General features: G+C 52.0%; 1 protein-coding gene across 2 annotated transcripts; it reads right to left on the bottom strand.

Moving 5' to 3' along the window:
* Positions 1 to 23: 23 nt before the first annotated feature.
* Positions 24 to 22463, bottom strand: LOC119155697 (ADAMTS-like protein 2). Of its 2 annotated transcripts, XM_037404621.1 has the most exons (18): positions 22297 to 22463; positions 15507 to 15649; positions 13292 to 13367; positions 12683 to 12785; positions 11558 to 11703; positions 10700 to 10823; positions 8849 to 8929; positions 8253 to 8428; positions 7538 to 7961; positions 6526 to 6943; positions 5581 to 5687; positions 5263 to 5392; positions 4728 to 4941; positions 3931 to 4086; positions 3380 to 3550; positions 1471 to 1647; positions 656 to 800; positions 24 to 536 (listed from the first exon to the last, which is right to left on the bottom strand). In XM_037404621.1, the coding sequence occupies exons 1-18, from the start codon at positions 22369 to 22371 to the stop codon at positions 418 to 420; spliced, it is 2985 nt and encodes a 994-aa protein (XP_037260518.1). In that variant the 5' UTR covers positions 22372 to 22463; the 3' UTR covers positions 24 to 417. The 2 variants fall into 2 exon arrangements, with proteins under 2 accessions (XP_037260518.1, XP_037260519.1); XM_037404622.1 differs by lacking the exons at positions 13292 to 13367; positions 15507 to 15649; positions 22297 to 22463 and adding an exon at positions 12373 to 12508 and having other exon boundaries at positions 12683 to 12787.
* Between the last annotated feature and the right edge of the window lie 208 nt (positions 22464 to 22671).

Genomic DNA, 22671 nt, shown 5'->3' with positions numbered 1-22671 from the left:
GCATCCCCAAACCCCAATTTTATAGTTTAGTTCTTTATTGCGACACAGAATTTTTTGGTGTTTTGGAAATCGCCCTTGTAGTAGCAAAATCTGCAGGGCAGGGCAGAGAGACAGCTGCTGTCGTCTGCACACCACCACCTCCAACTAGAGCTCTTCAGAGATGATGGCAGCAGAAACAGGCTTTCCCAACTCACTTCTCAGTAGCTTTCTAGGAACTGATGGTTTGTCTTGTGTAAAATCCTCTTGGTGAAGAGGGAACAGTGATGACCAAGTCCTAGGACTCCTTCCTCGCTGAGCAGGCTGGTCTACAGGGACTGGCTCCACAGCCAAGCCAAGTGGGGTGGCTTCAAGTGGTAAAGTCTGGCTCGAGAAGGCTCTTGCCCCTGAACTTGGGAGGGAATTACGGCACGGCAGCAGTCAGGGTGACTTGAGCCGACATGACCAGCAGCAAGCCTTCCTGTAGTACCAGTGAGAGCACAGCTTTACTTTTAGCACCAGCACGCAGTTGGCCGTCGCTTTGTCTTCACAGTCTTCTTCTGGGGAACAGAAGCATCCATGGAAGGGGTTAAAAAGGACACGTGCTTCCCCAGCAGGTAGCTGGGCAGAGCAAAGGGCTCCCAAGGGCTCCTCTCCCTCCCTGCCCGTCCAGGCTCACCTGGTGCCTCTGTGGGGCACGGCTGGAGCTGGCACGTCTGCCTGGCTTCTGGCTTGGAAGTGGGGTCACAGCCCTGAGCCAGCGCTTCCCCCTGGTAACACTTCACCTCACGCAGCCGCACGCCAGTGCCACACGTCTTGCTGCACTATCAGCATCGAGAGAGAGAGGAAAGGGATCATGAGAAGCTTTTTTAAAAATTCTTCTATAGTTCCCAAGTTCTTTCCTCCAGTGAGGCCTCCCAGTCCCTGCTTTGGAGATTCTTGAGAAGGTCTGGGTCAAATCGCACACTGATCTCAAACTTGTGGTCTTTTTATTGCTGGAGCAGAGCCTCCACGAGCTGGGGGTTGGGGCAGAGCAAGGGAGCATTTCATCTCTTCAGTGCAACTCGGAATTGTTTTTGCTTTGAGTGCTGATGCTGTGACAGAAGATGCAAAAAATGGCTGCTGCGAGCCAGGCCCAGCTTCCCCTGTCCTCCCACTCCCTAAATGCTCTCCGGTTAAAACCAAAGGAAAGCAGGGAAAGACAGAACATTGACTCCTGGCAGAGGAGGGGACAGGGCTGTATCCTGTAGGCCTGCAGTGTGGTGGGTGCTCTCGCTTGAAGCACTAATCCACATGCTATAAGGATTTTTCTAGCTTGTGTGTGCCAGTTCCTCCACCTGCTGCCTGGTCTGCAGAAGAGCAGAGCTCGTGGTCCCATCCAGACCTAACAAAGCCCTCAGCAGAACAGGCTGCTAGAAAGCCTCAGGTCCACCAACTCTACCAAGCAGGATTATGAGACCTCCTCTCTCCATTCCCCACCACTCCAAGCCCTACCTGAGACCAGGAGGTAGTGAACCATGTTGAACATGGCCTCCTGAAACAGGCAGCTTGTTCCTCAGGTTTCTGAGAGGCTTCACAGCGCTTCTCGGGGTACTCCCTGTACACACCATTCTCCAGGCCCGCACACAAGACGACCCGGGTCTTCATCCCTCGCCCACAGCTGGCATCACACTGGAAAGAGAACATAACAGCCAGGTAACAAACGATGCTCATCAGCTGCAGAGCTTCAAGTAAGATGGCATCCTGCTCACAAGCAAGCTGCTTAATGCCTGTGCTAGCATCAGCCTAACAGAGGCAGTGCTGCCCAGGTTACAGGAGCAATGAGTGTCTGCAAAGGAGCTGAAGTTCTTCGGGAGCAGGGACAGAAGATGGTAATTAGTGTTTAGCCAGCACCAAGGATGCTGAATTCACCTTGGCTGGCCTTGAGAGCAGCTACCACAAGGGACCTGGAGCAGCCAAAGTAAGACTACAAGAAGCTGTTTCTGTCTTATTTTATGTGTTATCTATGTTCTCAAAAACTACGTAGTATATCTACGTAGCAACCTACATCTCGGAGTACTGACAAACTGGTGGGCCCAAGGGGACCAAACTGGTGCACTGCAGGTGATTTGCATGGACGAGCACTGCTGAGCTCAGAGCTACGTGGGCTTAGCTGGGAGGACCCAGTCTCTCAGGACACCACCAAGAGAAGCAGCAGGAGGCAGGATCTGATTCTAGCTCAGCTCTGCTTCCTAATGTCCACAAAGGCAATTGACAGTTTGAGATTTCACTGCTTTGTACCCTTCTTCACCACGGCAGGGCCGGCACAGCTGGCTTGCATCCACCCTTAGTCATCCTGTGAACTCAGAGCTGATCAGCTGAGAGAACACAGCCAAGGCAAAGAAGCTGGCACACGTAAAGGTGGAGAGCTCAGCTGCTCTTTCAGAGTTCAGGTGAGTTTAATAGCCTGCACACAGCTGAAAAACTGCACTGCAGTGTTGTGTGTGACCCACACCACAGGCCAGAGCAGGAGAAGGTTATGGAACTGCCATAGGTCCCCAGGTTTAACCCCAGTGCTGGAAGGAGACTCAGCTGAATGTAGTCAACAGCTATAAAGGGTAGTACACTGAAAACAGAGGTTTAGCTATGGTTAGAGAGGAGAGGGCTTGGCTGGTTTTCTAAGGAACCTTCTTCCTTAGCGCTTTGTGAATCCATAGTTTGCTGAAGACTTTGAAGACAAAGCCCAAGCCCCACAACTGACTGGATGCTTTCTTCTGGGTGCTCTGGGATTTGGATCAGCTTCTATCTGGAAGCCTAAAGCCTCTAGGCCTTGAGCAGCGGAAGGAGAGTAAGCAGGCTGGCAGAGACTGTTTGGTAGAGCAGGGTACCTGGACCACGTTCGCTGGACTCCAAGTCCTGAGGCAAGTATACAGTTATGGGCTGGATGTGACTTCCAGGGCAGGGATCTGGGCTGTTGGTTCAGGTTTACCTCCAGCTATTATTTATTAGAAATTAAGCTGGTTTTGCTGAGTCTTTCCCTTTAACAGTGGGACCGAAACCTTGCAAGGGGTGAGTGCAGGTTCTGGACAAAGAGCTCTGCTGAGGTGTCTGTAGCTGCCAGCTGGGAGCCAGAGGTGGGACAGGAGGATGGTTTCCTTGGGACATTGGTGCCCTCCCACGGACGTCCCTGGGAAGGCAGCAAATGCCACAAACTTCGAGGTGACCTCCAGGGTATGGGCAGACAAGTGTGGGTATTCGTTACTCCATCCCCCTTTCTAAAAGGAGCTAGGACCGGGGTACAGCTCCGTGGCTGGAGGCTGCACCATACAACCTTGCTCTGTCAGGACAGCGAGGCTCCCACCATCTCCAGTGGGATGTAGGGTAGGAAGGAGGGCTGAGAACACAGCGCTGGGCTTGGCTTTACCTGGTCCCACTCTTGCTCCACCCAGTGTGCGGGGCAGTTCTTGTCTCCACAGGGATGGACAGCCAGGGGCTTGGTGGCTGGGTCACACTGCGAGTTGGAGATCACCTTGCCCTCCAGGTTGCGACACGCGATGAAGCGGCTCATGCGTCCTTCACCACACGAACCTGAGCACTTGGAGGAATAAAGGGCTTTTAGACAATCAGAAAGGAGGAAGGCAGAGGACTCGGAATCAGTGGTGCTCGAAGACCTGAATCCAGAGCCTAAATCTGCCAGTGGGACCGATACTGGACCCCAGGGGTCTTTAGAGATACATTTGGTCAGGGACTTGCAGGTGCCCTGAGCTTCCCAGGTTGTTGAATGGAGCTCAGCTCACAGCTAACCAAAATTTACAGTACAGAGAAGCAAAAATAGAGATTATTCCAGTTTCTTTAGCTTAGCCTCTGCCAGAAGAAAATCAAAAGAGAGCACCAACATGACCGCTCATCTGCTCCCTCGGGCCAGCCTTGCACCCTGGCACTGGGCGCAAGGAGCAGCAGACCCCCTGGACTCACCGGGCCCCAGTCTGAAGCAGTCCAGCGGCGGTCGCAGGGTGGGCCTGTGCACGCCTTCTCACCGCTGGGCTTCCGCGACTCATCACAGAGCGGTGCTTCCACCGAGCAGCGCACCTCCCGCTTCATCGTCCCTTGCGTGCCACACCGGGCCGAGCACTGCAATGGGCATCCAGAGTCAGCGCTGGGGCTCGGAAGCCGAGAACAACGGGGACAAGCAAAGACGAGGGAGGCAGCTATGCCTCCTCCTGTTTTCCTCCTGCTGCACTAGGGAAAAGGGGAAAGGCCCCAGCAGGGACAGAAATAGGCGGGTCTGTCTCTGCTGCTTATTTACTTTGGGTCCTAGAGCTCCAGTGCTCTAAGATGCTGATGCCTGGACTACTGTTCAAAGTCACTGGGCCACTAGCCTAGTCCCAAGCAGGCTGTGGAAAGTCAATAAAAGGGATTCAGACTGGGGTTTAGGTTCTCTATCTCCACGCCACTGTTTTCCCATTCACCCTTTGTTAGCACCACACAGCCATCTAGATCCTCTGGAAGGAGGCAAAGCCTCTCACTGGCAGGGCTTTCATTTGGTCAATGTCCTGCTTGGGAGGTGACCTTAGAGAAAACGTTTTGCAATGGCCTTTGTCTGCTGAGCAGTGCCAGAACGGGGGAACCGTGGGTAAAGGCGGTCCCTGTTTCACCAGGATGCAGTTGGCCAGGGCCTTTCTTGGCGCCCAACATCTGCCAGCCACCTTCCCCCAGGCCCCAGCCCAGCCCTAGCTGCTTACCTGCATGAGCAAAGCTCCCCTGCTGCCTACCTCAGACCACTCGGAGAGCTCCCACTGGGGCCCACAGGCCTTGTTCTTGCAGGCTTTCTTCTCCATGGGCCTGGCCAACCCAGCTGCCTCACAGAGGTCATCGTAAACGGAGCTGTCAAAGCCTGGAGCCAGCATCTTCCAGCAGCGCACAGTGCGGTACTGATAGCCCTCACCACAGGTTCTGGAGCATTCGCTCCACCGGCTGGTCTCCCACCTCCACGAGCGGTCCCCAGGAGAGAGAAAGCACAAAGGAAAACCCAGGTAAGGGGGACAAGGGACACGGGGTGGCTGGGGAGTGCATGCATGCCTGGGAGTCCCTCATCCAGTAGCTGCTGCTATGAATCTGCTCATCGTGTATATGTCTGTTAAGGCGATGCTGGTCTCGAAAGCAGCTTTGCCCTTAGCAGGCAATTCAGACAGCAAATTCCTTCCACCGTTTTGCTTACAAGGCAATACAGGGGCTTAGCTGTTTAAGTGTATCTTCCAGCCCAGAAATATGTTGTCCCTGTGGACAGCTGATGTCGTTTCCACTCACCTAGGCTGGCAATCTCTCCCTGTGCAAAATTCGTGAGTAGGTTCTGGTCGGGTTAGGGCATCGCAGTAAGTTTCATCCACTTCCACCCCATCGTACCGGACACACATCGCATAGGAGGTACTGATACCTGCTGGGCAATCAAGACCCTCTCTTGGTCAGGCTCCATCAAATCCAAAAGCCTCCTCCCACCATGATTAAATTACTGGAGTGTTCACTACATCTGAAACTCTACCTGCCATTTAAAAAAAAATACCACTATTCTCTCTATCAACCGCCAAAAAGGACCTCACATGGTCAGTCACTTGAAGCCAAACCTACCTGAAGTGCACGTGGAGCTGCATGGGGCATAAGCTGAGACTTTCCACCGATACATGTCAGCCAAGCTGATGTCGTCATGGCCCACGGGGCTCACATCAAACTCATTGCTGTGGAAAAAGAAGGTGGCATGAGCTACATATGAAAAACTGCTGCAGACGTAACATACAGTGAAATTCCTCCTTGCTGACTTTGAAGATAGGAAGAAACCCAGCATTTGTCTATCTCCTCTACCTTGGGCAAGATAGATCACTGACAAACAGAGTGTAAAGCCTTGATCCGCCTCCTGAATTCAACTAGCAAGACCTTGATAGCTATGGATCAGCATCCCTCTGAGAGGAGGCATCATTCATAGTGAGTCTTGTGTATATTATGGTCTCTCAACCATCACGGGTGACCTCAGCCTCAGTTCATACTATCACCTTGAGACATACGATGTTAGGTTGGAAAGGGGAGCTCAAGCAAGGTCCCTCTTAGTATCATATAATGTCGTGGGGAGACTTCACATGTGGCTTGCCAGAAATGTTTAAAAGTTGGCCTTCAGTCTCCTGCCAAATGTTTACTCAAGTTACAGCAGCCTCAGAAGCTTATGTGCCCACAGGAATAGGACAGAAGGGGCATGATGTGGTGGTAAATGTGTGTTTATGACATGCTATGGACTCCTGACCTTTACAATCACATCGGTGTTGACCTCACGGGTCCTTCAGCCCCCATTTAAAAGGAACCCTTAGAGGCAGGGGGACCTGAAATACGTTCTGGGAGCTCAGTGTCAGGCCAGCTGTGACAATCAGTCTTTGGAGTAGAAACCACTGGTCAAGCATCTGCCATGGATAGACACTGGTGAATGGGGACATCAAGAACAGCAGTGAGGCTACCAGAGGACTGGCTTGACCCCCCCCCTCCCCAGCTAACCAATGCTCCTGTTTTGCCCAGGAAATCAAGTGCCACCTTTCAGTGCCAGGGGCTTGCAGAGGCTCTGCCTGGCTGATGTCCGCGGTTGGGCTGGCACCTAGCAGAGGGCTCTCCACAGATGCCATCATGCTGTAGTTGGCTGCTTCCCCCTGACTCCCAGCAAATGCCTCCACCTTCAAGTCCTCCAGTGAGTTCTTACGGGCCGGCGCTTTGTGGAGACCCTGTGGCCACCAGGCAGCTGTGGTCCATGGTCCTGCTGTGGAGTTCCTCGGGGCCAGCCTAGCTGCCAGGTGCTGCAGCTCCCTACAGAAGGCAGTGTTGTGCGGGTCTCGGTGGCACAGTCGCCTGAAAAGACGAAGCCTGGAGGATGCTATGCGGCTGTTCTCCGAGAGCTCAGATCTCCTCATGCTGTAGGGTACAGCTGTGCTGATGGAAATCTGATTGAACCTGAGAGCTGGAAGGAAAATACAGGGATGCTTTAATTATACCGGGTGGCTTATACTTCAGCTTGTGGTATTTATCAAAGCAAAAACCATTCAGCATTTGGCCTCAAAATCATAAATTGCCACCAGGGTGCACCAACCAACAGACCTTAACCATCCTGACCAACCTCACACACGCTGTCCATTGCTCAGGAGCTCCATTTAAGCTCAGGCCTGGGCTTTCAGTCCTGGCCTGAGCGATGTTGCAGGGGTACTTTGCTCCTGAATTGTTTGGCTTTTCCAAACAGACCTCAGATCTATCTTGTCACCTTGCTTTCACCTGATGGCCACAGGACTGTTGCGAGAACCTGCTGCTGTCACTGGCCTGCTTGCCAAGCTCGGGTGCTGTGGCACCACCCTGCCTGATCTGTATTGTGGCCACTCTCTCCCAGCTCCCTTTCTCTGACGGAGCTTCTGGCCCTTGCTGCTCCCTGACAGCCTCTACCCCACTATTTAACTCCCTCTCACCCACCCTGATGGTATAGCCACTTTACATTTCAAGACCAGCATGGGATGTCCGCTTTCAATGAATAAAACGGGACAGAAGGAAAAACAAAGCAACCAACCCAGCTCTGTTTCTCTACCAACTGCTGCTGCTTCCACCTCTTCTTCCTCTCCTGCTGTGTTTGCATCGTAGACCTGTCTTATCTGGAAGTCATACTTCTTCTCTTCACCTTGTTCCCAGCCCCAGTCCCGAGTTTGGCTGGTGGAGTTGGTCTGGAAGAAGTGCGGGTGACCAAAGCCTAAATCATCATGCCCTTCTCTTAGAGGAAGCTGTTCACTGGTGTCATCTGGTGACAGGGAGAGCCACGTGGCATTGAAGTCCTGGGCAGCTCTGGAGTTGGCTGGAACGGGATGGTTCTGGCTGGTCTCTGGTAGCTGATGATAGAGAGGTCTGCCTACAGCAGGGGCTACTGTTCGGAGAGATGGTGTCCGTGGTACAGTATAGTCATAAGTTATGTGTGGCATTTTCCCATTGAAGTTATAGTACTGGAGAAAACAGAGAAAGAAAAGAAAACTGTTTTTATTTTAAGGACATGTGTCTCCCAGAGACCTCTTCTAGCCACATTCATTTTGTGATGGATGTTAAGGTGACATCTTCATGAATCCAAGAGGAAACACCCCCACCCCCCCCCCCCAAGTCAATATCTGGATTCCTCAGCCACCTACAGATTCAGGTTTGGCTTGGGAATCAAGTTAATATTCCCTTTGTCTGAGGGAGGCTCACAACAATTTTGGGACAGGCAAGACAGGAAAGCCTAAAACTAGCTCCTCGCATACCATGGCATTCAGAGACTGGTTAGTGGGCCCGTGAGCTATGATATACTCCAGTCCATCCGAGTTCAGGCTCGAGGGCCGCCGGTACTTGAAGATCGTGCCAGCTACCCTGAAGTTCTGGGGGTTGTCAATGGCTGAGTTGCCGTTGAAGAAGAAATGCCCAGATTCATCTGCAAGTGCTTAAAAGAGAAAGAAAACTGATTAATGTGATGCTTGTGCAAAATACCGGGGCTGCACCGGCACCGAGAGGAAACAGCTCATGACTGAGAAAAGCCCAGTAGAAAAAGAACTGCAGGCCCTCCAGCATTCGTCTTCTGCGTCAGGTCAGAACAGCGATGTTCAATGCCTGCTGCTTTCATTTCCCTTGCCAACAAGAGAATAAATGTCTTTACAACAAGGACTGCCCATAGTGAGCTTGGTTTCCAAATGTCCCTCCTGCTGCTGGAGATGCAGTAGCCTTGGTTTATGGAGAGATTAAGTGCCCCTGTGCTACCCTGAAGGAAACATTCACAGACAGATCTCTCGCAGCACAGAGCTCTCCTCCCACCTCCCAGACAGCTGAACTGGGATGTCCACATCCAGCTGGTCCCTCTGCTTACCTAGGATGTTTTCTGTTTTCCTGCGCTCAATGATGAGGATGTCCGTGGCACCAGCAGGGATGTTGGTGATGAACACGTAACCTGAGGAACAGAACAGAGGGTGAGGACACCCTGAGGCAGAATTAAAACATCTGGGTAGGAAAAGCAGTTCGTGGGACGAGTGCGTATGTAGGAGGGCAGTGCTGCCCTTCAGGGGCAGGACACCAAGGACATAAAAGTACGTTGCACCACTCTGTGAGCTCTAATCCCAGCTGCCCTCTGAAGTCCCATTACAGATCACCATGACAGGTCTCTAAGGCTCAGTGAGCACTGCTGGGTTTGGAGTCAGGAAGGAACTGCACTAGTGTAACCGTCTGGCTTTAGATGTGTGGATGAATGTGCTCTTTCTGGCAAGAGCACACAAAAAGCTTAATAGTGATCAGGGCTGACGTTGAACAGAGGATGGGAGAGACCACCTGCAGCGCTGCATTCACCTCTGGGGCCCCTAACATGAGAAGGACATGGACCTGTTGAGGCAGGTCCAGGGGAGGCCACGAAGATGCTCAGGGGGCTGGAGCCCCCCTGCTACGGAGACGGGCTGGGAGAGCTGGGGTTGCTCGGCCTGGGGAAGCGAAGGCTCTGGGGAGACCTTCCAGCAGCACCAGTGCCTGGTGGGGCCGGCGGGGCAGCTGGGGACGGGCTTTTACACGGGCATGGAGTGATAGGACAAAGGGTAATGGTTTCAAGATGAAGGAGGGTAGATGTAGACTAGATACTAGTAAGAAATTCTTTACTGCGAGGGTGGCAAGACACTGGAAGGGGCTGCCCAGAGCAGCTGTGGGTGCCCCATCCCTGGAAGTGCTCAAGGCCAGGTTGGACGGGGCTTGGAGCAACATGGTCTAGTGGAAGGTGTCCCTGCCCACGGCAGGGGGCTGGAACTAGGTCATCTTTAAGGTCCCTTCCAACCCAAACCATTCTATGATTTGTGTACCACTGGTCCCCTCAGCTCTGGACTCAACAGAATTGGTCTCAGGTAGCATAAAAATTGACCTTTAAAGGGAGAGAAAATAAGCAGGCTCTTGAAGTTGTGTGGTTTGGCAGCTAGTCTTTCCTGCGAGAAATGCAGGTCTTGTCTGTTCTGTTAGATTTTAGGACTGAAACGGGAGGCCAAAACTGTACCTGTACTGCTAGAGGAGCTAGCACCATTAGACCTGCTCTGGAAAAGGACCTGAGTACTTTTCTAGTCTGGTGTCTGCAGAGAGTGAGGCAGACTAGTGAAACAACAACAGTGTAAAATGATGTTCTAAAACACCCTCAAACCACGGTTAATTAATTACTAATGAGCATACCACAGTCTATGCCTTCTGTGGGTGGAAAAATGGGCCATGAGGTTGCAAGGGATGAACTTAAGCCCAGTTTCAGAGGCACTGTCCCTCAGCTGCGCCAACCACAGGACTGGGGAAAGCAGGAGACTAAGTGCAGGCTGAAACAAACACTGTGACCCTCATCACAGGAGCTTAAGTTTCAAATGACCACATAGCACAAATAAAAGAAGATTCATTGATCTCTTCACATTATCTGAGGTGAGCAAGATGCCAAAATCAATAGGAACAAATAGATCCCCAGCTGCTTCCCATCATAAAACCGTGAAGGGAAACCTTACCAGCCTAATATACAGCACATCAAACCAATCTCCTGTGATGATTAAGTGAAAAGGGCAAAATACAGGCATTTAAGCAGGGGTGGCACTCTTCAGTCTTTTCCACCAAGCAGCTGGGAAACTCCTACCCGCATTCAAGCCAGTCACCCTTCATGCCAGCTGGTGGTAAGAAGTAGCAGGTGAAGTCTCCAGACTGTGGTAGCAGGGAGTACCTATCTGTGAGAGTGCCTTTCGGAAGCTGCCCGAGACACGGTGGCAAGTGCTGCCGTCCCCTCCACACACCCTGCATCTGTCCATCGTCCGGGGTGAGTACAGGCTCCCATCGCACCCAACCGGCTGCAAAGAATAAAACAAGAGAGTGTTTTCTGAGACCAGCTTATCTCCACAGGTCAGGGTCTTTTCAAGGAAATGCTACCATGCTCTCTTGATGAGGCTGGGGAGGGGAATGTAGGTTAGCTTGGAGTAGAGTAAGAAATGAATTCAACAGCAGCAGAAATCCACCTGTGTGACTTGTGACCACCTACACTGTGCCCCTGAACCTGGGGCAGGAGCTTGGGCGTGTAGGTGAATGGAGTAAGACTCAGGTAAGATGTTTTGGTTCCTCCTGTCTCCGTATTTGGGCCAATCGTTCTCACTGAAACGATGACATACAACATCACTCTCCAGGAGATGCTGCATCAAAGGCAGGCCTTTCTGAGGCTGTAAGGCACCTCTTTGTAAAACTAGATACACCCACCCTTCATCCTGCCATATGAGGTGAAAAATGAGATCTAAGATTTCTTAATTTTTTCTTTAAATTGGATGACCATAAACAAATGTGGAATCCTAGTCTTCTCTGTGCTGGGAGGAAACTGCTGCCACTCAGTGGGAACATGTGGATGTATACAATTCCCTCTGTGTGAACCTCTCTGCTCTCCTCTAGCCTACAGGCATTCAAGACTGAATGTAATCACCCCATGCCAGGCCTCAGTTTCAATTCCTTGCTGGGACTCCTGGCCTTGTAATGCCCAGGAGGTCCAGTCACACACTTACGCTCCCAGTTTCTGTACTGCTTCCTCCCACAGCCTCACCTCACACTTCCCATTGATGCAGACCCCTTGATAGGTCCTGTCCTTGCAGGAGGTACCATCCTGTGCTCGGGCCATCAGCTGCCTCTCTCCACTCCGGGTGGTGCATTGGAGGTCACATGGCTTGTTGGAGATACTGGTGTAGTCATCTAAATGGACAGAGGCGGAAAGTCACCAGGCAGATCAAAGTGCTCAGAGAAGGACAGCGAGGAAGGGGACTTTCCTCTTATCCATACTGATGGTTTGATGTCACATTGGATGCTCTTGTTGCTTGATGTGAGACCCCCAAGGCTAGTTTGTAGTAGTAAAGGGGTCATGGTATGAGGCTGCAGCTGGGGACCATGCCTAGCAGAAATACTTCCTGCTGGCAAACCCTCTTCCTTGCCGTACCCTCTCCCCTTTGCGATGCCATCCCCTGAGCCAGACATGGGAATCTGTGTCAGCAGATCCCAGGCCACACATAAACGTACAAGAGCAAGCAAGACCTGTAAGAGAGGCACTGACTGCGTGGGGCTGTGGCCAGCTACACCCCATTCAGCTGAGCAACTGAAGCTAGAGGTGCAGATGCTCTATGTCCCCTTGGCAGCTAATGGAAAGATAAAACCAGATGGGTCCAGAAAGAGGGTAGTATATTAGGTGAGCTCAATCTGGGCCTCAAGGGACAACTGGCAACCCAAGTGAAGCAATAATCTGTCTCGCCTGTGCAGGAAATGGATGGGCATCCTGTTCAGAACAACCCACCACCAACCCAGTGGGAAGCATGCTGGGTGAGAGAGGCAGCCAAAATGGTAGAAGGCACAAAGAGCGTGAACACCCACTCTGCCAAGATGACTGCTGGTTAGCCAAGACAACTCAGAGAAGCCTGTGTCCTGTCTGCCCACCAATGCTTGCTGATGTAGGATCCAAAACAGGAGCAATGTGGTGAGAGAGGAGGCCTGGCTGGGTGGAGCAGTTCTGTGAAGAGACAGGGAACGATTTCTCCAAAGCAGGGAGCATAGGGAAGCACTTCCAGACCAGCCAGGAGCATCCATCCCTTGTCCCCTGGGACCTTCCCCTTCTCCTGTGTCTGAGAAGATCCTGTGGGTGTTTTCTCACCCTGATCCCTTGTGTGAAGCTGTGAAAACCCACCTGGATAGAGAGGCATCCAGTGGTAGTAGCGCTTCCCAAAGGCTTTGGCATTGAAACTGGAGCACTGCTGCTGTTTGAAGCTTGCTGTGTTGGCTGGGCAGGGCTATGGAGGGAATAAATGTGATCAAAAGCTCCCTGTGTCACAGCCATGACTGTGACAGCTGCTTGTCCCTGCTGCATCCTTGGAGAATGAAAATGCATTGCCCACCCTGGAAGGAATCGGTGATGGACTCTGAGGTGCTGTAACACAGGTAGAAAGGCCAGGCCTCCATTGTCGGGGGCCTCTCAGACAGCTGTATTTAACAGTCCCACAAAAATTCCTTCCAGCAAAGGGAAAAGCGTACTGGAAAAACTTTGTCCCTGGTTCCACCCCAGAAAAAAAACATTTTTATATCCTTTTCCCCCACCTCTCAGTCTCAGAGAGTAGAGCCCATCTCCCATGTCTTCAAAGGCACACCATCAACCATGCCAGGAGCAGATCATACCCCTTGTCTGCACTCCTATGGACCAGTCACGCCCTGAGTGCTGGTGCTCTTGCAGCTCCAGGTGTGACCCCCTGAGTCCCACATCACCCAGTGAGGAGCAGTCAGTACTGGAAGTGGTTCTCACCTGCTGCTGGCACAGTTGGTAGTGTCTGGCTTGACCAACACACATGGTGGTGTTTGTTCCCTGGGGCATATGGAGCCTGCAAAGCAGAAAGAATGAGTTGGAGGTCGGTGAAGTACTAAGGTACTGAGATGACCAAGAAGCCAGGCCTGCCTTAAGGGGGAGAAGCAGGGCAGGCATTTTATCAGAGCAGAACTTTCTGAATCTACACTAGCCAACATCTCTGAAACGCATTTTCAGTGCTTTTAGGTGGACTGTGATTTCAGGCCGTTCTCATTTCAGGGCAGGTTGAGCAGGCAGGGACCAATTCCAGCATCACCACCTCTGTCCCCCTTCATTTCTGAGCTCCAAAAGGGTTGATGTGACAAAAGGACAACAGACACTGATGATCCATCACTCCCATGGAAGCGCCCAGGATTTGCAGTGACCAGGGGAGTTGACTTTGGGATTCACTGTGCAGTAGGCAGACAGATGGCACCTCTCATGGAGGAGACATGGAGGAGACTGGCCACCTTAACAGATTAGCAGGAAAGGCTTGCTGCAGACAATGGACCAAAACCATGGGAATTTCTCAACACTTGATGCTTTAGCTCTGGCCATAGACAGAGGGAGAATGGCCAAGACCATAGATTAAGGGAATGTGGCCTGTGTAATGATGAGCAACAGACAATGTGTTAACAGTATTGGGAACTTAGGATGCACTGTGTAATGAAGAACCCCGCAGACATATTCAGTCTGGACTGGCTATAGGTACTGCAGCTCCCGTCCAGAGCAATGCTCTACATGATGGAGGCAAAGCCTAAATTTTCACCAAAAGGCTTGAAAACTGCCACCTCTTTCAGCTGAAGCAGTGGCTGCCAGCAGACTCAGGCAGAAGTTGTTTCATGGGCATACCTGGCTCACACTTAAGCTGTTCTCCTTAAAGCTCCAAACCCTTTTGGCTGGATTTTACATTGGACTTTTTTTAAAAAATTCAGACTTGATCCCTGGAGTAAAACGCCACAGCAAAGCCCTCCCCTCTCCGGCTGTGGAGTCAAGGGTACAGCAGATGCCAGATGGAGAGAAAAAGGGCTCCCTCCCACCCTCCATTTCCCACTGCTTTCCCATGATGGCCACAGGATGCTGGGGAGGAGGAGTAGCAGAGACATTGGCAAGCCCAGTTAGCAGGGAGGCCACATCCAGACGGAAGGTACCACTGCACATCTGAACCCTCACCACGCTGTCAACCAGCCCACATAAAAGAAGTTTTTCTTCTGCAGGAAAGAGAGCAGGTTGGGGGCCCTGGCTTGAGCCTCCTCCGCTCAGGAGTGCATTCACGCAGAAGAGAAAGAGGCCAAGTGTGGGGGGCAGTGTGGGGTGGGCAGCCCCCGTGGGCTTGCTGTGCTGCAGGATGCCGGCTCTCATTAACATTTCAGGAGCCTGGAGTAGCTGGTTAGTGAGGTGCTAGAGGAGGAGGAGGAGGGCTTGGTGGCAAGGTGACCTGGAGGGGACAGTGGGAGTTCAGGCAGCTGAAGTTCCCCAGCTCTCCCCACGCCCACAAAGCCAGTCCAACTGATACCAGGACTGTAGCAGCTGTAGGGGACAAATGTAGCTGTAGGGGACAAATGGAGATGCTGTCAGGTGACAGCCAAATAAATGACAGAGGGAAAAAAACTTGCAAGCTCTGCAGGGAATAAAGAGGAGAAATTGCTGAGACGTAGCTGAGCTGGCTGCTGCCAGGCGTAAATCAAGTCCCCGTAAGGTGTCTGGGAATAGGTACCCACATCCGTAGCACAGGAACTGGCTACAAATCAGGGTTAGGTTGGTCAGAGCAGCGACAGTTAAGTGAGGGTTTGTGAAGGAAAGGGGAAGAGGAGCAGAGCTAGCCTTCTCCAGCCCATGACCCTGTCACCTTCAAGACTCCTACAGACCCCAAGAGAGGACCAACCCCTTGCTCCCCATCAGATGAGCCCGGCTGAGTGGGTGACATGTTGAGGGGCCCTGTCGCCTGCCCCCTGCAGCATGCTCCTCCCTCGTCAGCCCTCACCACCACCACCACCGCTTGCTCACCGCCAAACCTGTGGGCAACAGCCACCTTCCTTTCCAAAGGGCCACAGAAAAGGGAACCGCTGACCCTGCAAACCCTGAAGGTTCGGCCCCAAAACGCAGGCTGGGGACACCTCGTTTGCCCTCTGCCACTTAAGATCTGGCCAAGGGCTCAGGCTGGGACACAACTCACCTCTGTCGCAAACAGTGCCTCTCCCGGGACATCACACCTCCCCCGCAGGACCGGGAGCAGGTGGACCAGGAGCTCCACTCTCCCCACCACTTGGTGACTTCTTCATCCCAGGGGCCAGCTCCATCTGCTGCCTCACTACTGTCCTGACAGAAACAGAGCATGGTTAGCTGGAGAACCTGGCTCCTCCCCACCCCAGGCAGAGAAAGGCCTTCCAAAGGCAGCTCCCCCAAGGACCATGTCACCTGGATGCCTTCTAAATGGGCAGCTCTAGGACAACTGTGGCAGGATAAGGCCCCTATGACTCAAAATTCAAAATTCTCTCCAAGACTGGGTTATGCATGGGAAGAAGGGTGCCTCTGGGATCTCATGACAGAGAAGGGCTGTTGGGTTGGACATGTGTGACAGTAGCGCCGGCTGCAGCCTGACCCCACAGCATTGCTCCCAGCCTGGGTCGGACAGGGCAGCAGCTCACAGCTCATTGCCATCCCTGCCTGGGACGGACACACGGTGAGGAGAGAAGAGGAAAAGCTGCAGCGCTTGGCCGTTCGGAGGCCTGCCTGCAGGGAAGCTGGGGGTACACATCTGTCACTTCACTGGAACTGCATTTCAACGAATAAACTTTTCTTTGTGACCAGATCAGCTCAGATCCAAGCTCCTCACTCTCCAATCCTCACAAAAGTAATTTTCAAGGGTGCTTCAGAACCAGAGCCTCCTGCAGTTGTTGTTGTCCCCTCTCCCCATGCATCCCACTATGCTCCAAGGAGGATTGCTCCCTCTCCCAGCATGCCTTGCTGGGGCTGAGCCTTTAAATTTGACAAACCTGAGCTCTTCTGGCCCCAATGTGGTCACTGCAGCAGGCTGCTGTCGGCTGTGCCTCCACAATTCCCAGCAGGTAAGGGATTCTGTGTTTTAGCTGGGTTGTTGGGTTTTTTCTTTCAATATTTTCCCATTTAGTGTCCAATGGCCTGAAAGCTCCCAGGGACTTTGGCAAACTAGCCAGTGCAGGAACTAACTTGCTGTTTACTGAAATACAGCTGTGAGTAGCATTGAATGCAGCAATGAGTTTAACACAGGACAGTGACTAGAAGCTAGATATGCTGACAGCGCTTCAGTTCTAGTAGAAGAAAATAAGTAATTTTTATGTGTGTGAAGTCTGCTATGTTAAAGTAAGGGCTCAGGGAAGTTTTATCCGTGCTATTATTAGCAAAACATGCTAGTTTGTGGCAGTGGCTGATAGTCCTGTTGCAAAGAACTGGTCTGCAAAGCCTAACTGATGGATCTGAGAGAAAACTCAGCAGGGATTGCTCATCACTAAATGTGCTCTGTTCACTTTTTTGGTTGACTGTCCCTTGGCTTTATGCTTTTTCACGGTGGTGTAATAAAGCCAAAGCGTTCTTAATCTTGTGTAATTCCTGCCTGAGAACTTGTTGTTTCTACAGCATCTGCCAAAAGAACATCCACTGGGCAAAGGAGATGCAGCTGGTTTTATGCAAATGTTTTTAACTTGTAAATCAGTGTGGTTGAAATGCACATAATGCCTCTTCTTGGTGATAGCCAGGCCATGTTGAAAGTAACCTACCCTGCTGCAAAAAAGCACCATGTTACCTGGTGCTTTACTCTCTAGTGATTACAGTAGTTAATTTTGAAAACAATACAACAAAACTTTTTGTTGTACTTTAGGTTCTGGCTGGAGCTGACTTGCCTGACAGGGAGAAAATGCTGCAGCCAGCAGCTCAGTTGCTCAAGTGAAAAACAAAATTTAAAATAAACAGACATGTTTTCAAAAATACCTCCTCCTCTTCTTCCAAGATCATCCTATTTCTTGTTAGAATTTTTGTCTGCCTGTATAATTATCAGACTGTAAATGGAAATGCTGGCTATGCAGCTTCTGCATTTACAAAGGAAAGAAACCAAAGGCCTCTTATTGTACGTATTTTCCACTAAAATCTTCTGTGACCCCTTCTGTGCTTCTCTGTGATAAGCATCTCAAGGCCTGTGGAGACAGAGCTCTTCACAACTGTGGGGAAGGGGCATGACAATGATTTATCCAGTGCCTGTTCGGAGAGCTCAGCACAATGCAGATTCTTGCATGGCTGGGGTAATAATCAAAGCTGGTGTCTTATCAGACAGAGTAATTAGTTACACCAGGCACATGGACTGCCTGGAGGGAAGGCATGTGGACCAAAAGCTGCAGTATTTACATAGCTTTTTCCCCAGGTAGCAATAAAAATCTGTGTATATGTAACCCACAAGATAGTTCTGCTCCAGAGATCTTACAATTCAAATAGCTGAGACTGGGCAGAAGGGAAACGGGTGAAGGGGAGTGAAATAGCCTGTTCTACCGACCTACCCCTGGACATGGAAAAGACTGTGTGTGTTTGGAATGGTAGAAAGTTGCAGGCTCCTTTTCAGGGTTACTGCTCTAGGGAGTTTTGCCTGGACGTAAGGAGACTTGGCATGTGATGGCAGAGCTGAGGTCTGGGGAAGATCAGCATCTCTGCCTTTGTGCGTCTCTTTCTTATGATTAGAACAGGATCCGTGCCTCTCTGCACTGTGACTTTCAGGAATGACAGGAGCCCAAATGAGGATTTATTGAAGGGTGCTAGTCAAAGAGACTTTTTTTAAAAAAACATAAAATGTGTTCCCCTATATCCATAAGCCCTGTTCCTGCTTCCTCTCTGCACTGAAGGAATCAATCACTTTTTAAGTAGATTGATTTGGCGCTCAGGTTTTCCATGACCAAGCTCCCTTGCCAGTCCTTGCCTAGGAGCATTTATTTTCTTGTGTAAGCAAGGACAACGCTGAGCCGTCCCCTTGGCCAGTGAGACTTAAAGCATGACTGCATCCAAGTCCTAGGCCTGGCGACGTGGAGGGGGAACTTCAGGTATCTAGAGCTGGGGCATCTGATTCCAATCTGTGCTGAATTTATTATATTGTCAGAAATAAATCTGCATTAACCATGACACACAAATGGTTCTTGTTTTTAATTTGAGATACTTGCATTTTCCAGATAATAAGGACTGTAGGAAAGGCTCCAGATTAGATTAGCTCCTAGTTTTTACCAAGCCCCTCTGCAAATCTCAAGAGTTATCTTCTGACCGAGTGAATCTTCCCTGCCCCCTCCTTGCAGAGGAAATCAAAGGGGCTTTACAAAAACTATTTTACACTTTCCTGGTTATAGGCGCTGCTGGAGCTGCTCTTATTTGTGCTCTGCTGCAGAATCACAGAAACAGGGCAGGCTAGAAATGCACATAGGCCCAGACTTTATAATGCTGGTTCTGCCTGGGCTTGGATGAGGGCTCTACTTAAAGGAGGTAAGAGGATCAGGCACAATTCCTTAGGTGATGAGGAATATGAGGCCTAAAATTTACATCCTTAGAATAGACCATACTCCAGTTCAGCCAGGTGCTCTCCACAAGAATCTCCCCCGAGGCATCTGTGGCTTGGCACAGGGTGATTATGTAGCTGCAGCTCTTCCTCTCTGAAGCTAACCAGGTTATTCCTGTGCCTCTACCACTGAGTAGGTGAGGGTTGCCCTCCCCTCCCCTCGTTGGAGGGGCCAGAGCTTTGAACCCCAACCTGCAGGGAACTTTTCAAGGATAAAATATCTGTCTCCAGATCTGTCAATATGAATGACAGAAAAATCAGTCTCTAAGCCAGCATCACTGAAAGCTTTTTCTGTCTAACCCAAGACCCAGCAGCTGCCTCCCCTCTCCCCCCTGCCAAACAAAGGCTGCCACAAACAAAATGCTTCAGCCCTGCGAAGAAGGGGGGGGCCTGGACTGACATCCTATCGGATTTCCAGGCGGTCTTTCTGAAGAGCTGAAAGGGATAAAATAAATTCTCCGCTGACTCGCTGTCATGCTCTGGATCAGCTCTGAGCTATGCTGGGTTTCCCAGAAACCTGGGAATAACTGCAATTACCGTGTCAGTGGCTCAGCCTCCTGCGTTGCTTATTGTTGTGCCTAATCTTGAGATTCATTAGAGCCTGGGTTCTGGAAAAAAGCTGTCTGGGAAGAGAGACCACAAACATGCCTGTCTAGTTCCCTTAATAGAGGAGCTTGTGGGGGTTGGGGGTAGGGGAGGCTCTTGTTGCAGCCTGGCATGCCTTAAGGGCTGGCCCACCACTGAAGGGCACAGTAGCTGTTATAAACTGTTCTGCTCGACCCTCTCTGAGCTTGTAAGACTACTAGAAATGGCAGCTGAAAATGAAATAAATTCTTTACAGATCTTTTCCGAGGCCATTAACTGCATGTCCTCTACCAAAAATTTCCACAATCCCTTTGCTTAAGGGCTTCTTTCCATACTACTTACTGAAATACTAAGTAGGTTCAGATGTCTTAATGCCTGGAATGGATGTCAGATTGTTATCTGGAAATGAATGACCACGCTCAGCTCCCCTGGTTTGGACACCCCATGTCATTCTCTAACTAAAGCTGTGGTGACAGACTTTACCACAGCCCTGAAAAAAAACAGTAGCATTTGCAATGATGTCCCGATGTTTTACAAAAGAATTGGTGTTTGTGTAAAGCTATTTCTCACCCTGTCATTGTTTTATCCTGTTTGGGTAGTCTAGATAGTTTGTATGACAGATTCAATGCTGGAAGCAGACAAACCCCCAAATTTTCCTTGGAAAAGTCAAAACAAGGTATTTGAGGAGTTTTCTGTGAGGGGAAGGTATCCTGAGGTAAAATGAGCAATGCAGAATAATTTTTATGGGATCAGGAAGAACATTAATCTGAGGAGAAGTGGTAGTTTGCTAAATATGTGATATTGCAGCAGATAAGTAACAGAAATCTGAACATATAATGAGGTGCAGATGAGAAGCAAATTAGAAAACCAGTGAACAGAAGCCAGTGGAGAACTATCAAGCACTGTTCATCATCCTGCTGTGACAGAAAGCTCACAGGCAAGTGCTGTATGTCATTACAAAACACTTCATCCAAGCCAGTTAGGTCATTCCCTTCAAGTGGGATTAACACTTGAAGGCAAGCTGGTTGAAAGGATGGAAATCTGTGAAGGGGTAGAAGGGAGTAACAGGCAGTGTGCATGACAGGCGTGTCTACCATCAGGTTTTTCAGAGGCACTGAATGCAGTTAGTCCCACGTAGGAAGGTATTTGCTTACCCCTTCTAAGTACTGAGGCTTTCTATGACACTTTGTATAATCGTGTTGTATATAGAAAACGGGACAGTAAGAGGAACTGCAGGTTAATCCCCCAATGACCATTCTGTGCACTGTCTTACACCAGAGATACCAATCAATAGCAGCAACACAACTTGCACTACTCAATCCTTGATCAGAGTGCTCTGCAGGGATCTCCTGGAGCGCGGGAGTCCTCAGGGCAGACCTGGCAACAGTGCTGGTGTAGCTTTGTCCTGGGGAGGGCTGAGCAGCCCTCCTCCCAGCCCCGGATGCCCTCGACTTAGGCACTGTATAAACACAGTTGCTAGGGGTAGGGAGAACCGCCAGCAGCCAGGGCTTGTGTACACATGTTGATGAAGGAGTCCATCCAGGTCAGCCCTATGCGAAGGACTTCACATCCGTTTAGCCTGACCTGGCTTGCTCTACCTGAAGCTTCTCTCCGACTTATCCCTACAGTTAAGGGGTAAACAGAACAGGCAGCAGAAGCACGTGAAGGTAAAAACCAAGTGAAAATGGGACACTTGAGCTTTAAACTTAAGACAACCCCAGAACAGGAGCTGCTGCTGCTCCTCAAACCTGGGTCATCTGCCATAAATCTGTGGTGTCTGGTCTTCTCAGTGTTTAAGATGGCTCATGTGAGATTTCTTCACCCCAGCCACGGGGAATCTGGGGTGGGAAACACAACCCAAACCCCTCTTCCTTTAGCAGGGCAGAATCTCTTTAGCCGCAAAGAAATCCGGCTGGGTTCCCCTCGGGGAAACAGAGCACGGAGCCACAAAGCACACAGTGACCCGTGAAGGCAGGGGCACAGCCGGTGCCCTGCGAGCTGGGATTTCTGCCTCCCCTGCCACAATATGGGGGGTGATTCTCCCATTCCAGGCCTTGGGAAAGGAAAGGGGGCTGGCGGAGGGGCTTTGGTGCTGCTGCGGAACAAGTGCCGTGAGGAGGGCCAGGCTGTGGAGGGCCTTTGTGGAGATGATCTTCATCTCTTCAAGCAGAGATGAGGGGAGTGTGGGGCACCCCACAGCTCGTGGAGAAAGCAGCTGCCCAAACCCACGCCTGGGGTGGCGGGAGGGAGAGGGAAGAAGGAAATCTGTTTGTTTTCAGTCCTAAACTGGGGTCAGCCCTCTGGTAGGGATGGACGTGGGGGGCACACTGGGGCGAACCCCCAGCCAGGAAAGGCCCTGCTCCCCCACGGCCCTTCTGGTGATGCCGGGCAGCCCCCCCAAGCACCCTCACCCCCCACCCCCCGGCCTTTTGTCGTGCCAGGCCGCCGGGGAGCGGGCACAGCGCCTGGTCCTCGGGGCACACGTGTGGGACGCTGGGCAAAACCCCCCACTCCAGCACCTCACGACTGAAGGGGGGGGGGGGGGGCGACAGCGGGGGGACCCCCACGTCCTGGCTACCCCCTGCAGGAACCAGAACCCTGCAGGGCCAGGGGGGCGAGGGGCCGCCACTCCCCTGAGGCGACCACCCGCTCCCTGGGCCGGGCCGCCCTGCCCCGGTGCAGGCCCGGGGGGGCAGCGACCGGCCCCGCCGGCTCGGGGCGCCCCTTCTGGCCCCGGCCCCACCGCGGCGCCCTGAAGGGAGGGAAGGGGGGGGAGAGGGGAGGCTCCGCCGCCGCGGGCCCACCCGCCGCCGCTTACCTTAGCGCCGAGGGGGGCGGCGGCGGCGCTGAGGAGCAGGAGGAGGAGGCGGAGGCAGCGGGGAGCGGCGGCCATGCCGCGCTGCTGCTGCAGCCGCCGCGGAGGAGGCGGCGAGGCGGCGCGGCGGCCCACCAGCGGCGGTAGCAGGAGCAGCCGCCGCCGGAGCGCGGCCCGGCATGGCTGAGGGAGTTAATGACTTTACAACCTGCCGGGTGGCGGGCGGCGACCCGCGGCGCGGCCGTTCGGCGGGGGCTGGGGCGGGGAGGGGGGGGGCGGGCGCGCCTCAGGCCCCGCCGCCCCGGGGCTCGGCCCCGCGTCCCGCCCGCGAGCTGTGTGGGGCCGGGCGGGCTGCGCCTGCCCCCTCGCACCGCCCTG

The sequence above is a fragment of the Falco rusticolus genome, chromosome 11, assembly GCF_015220075.1.
Source record: "Falco rusticolus isolate bFalRus1 chromosome 11, bFalRus1.pri, whole genome shotgun sequence".
Taxonomy (NCBI): domain Eukaryota; kingdom Metazoa; phylum Chordata; class Aves; order Falconiformes; family Falconidae; genus Falco; species Falco rusticolus.
This window is presented reverse-complemented; position numbering and strand designations above follow the sequence as displayed.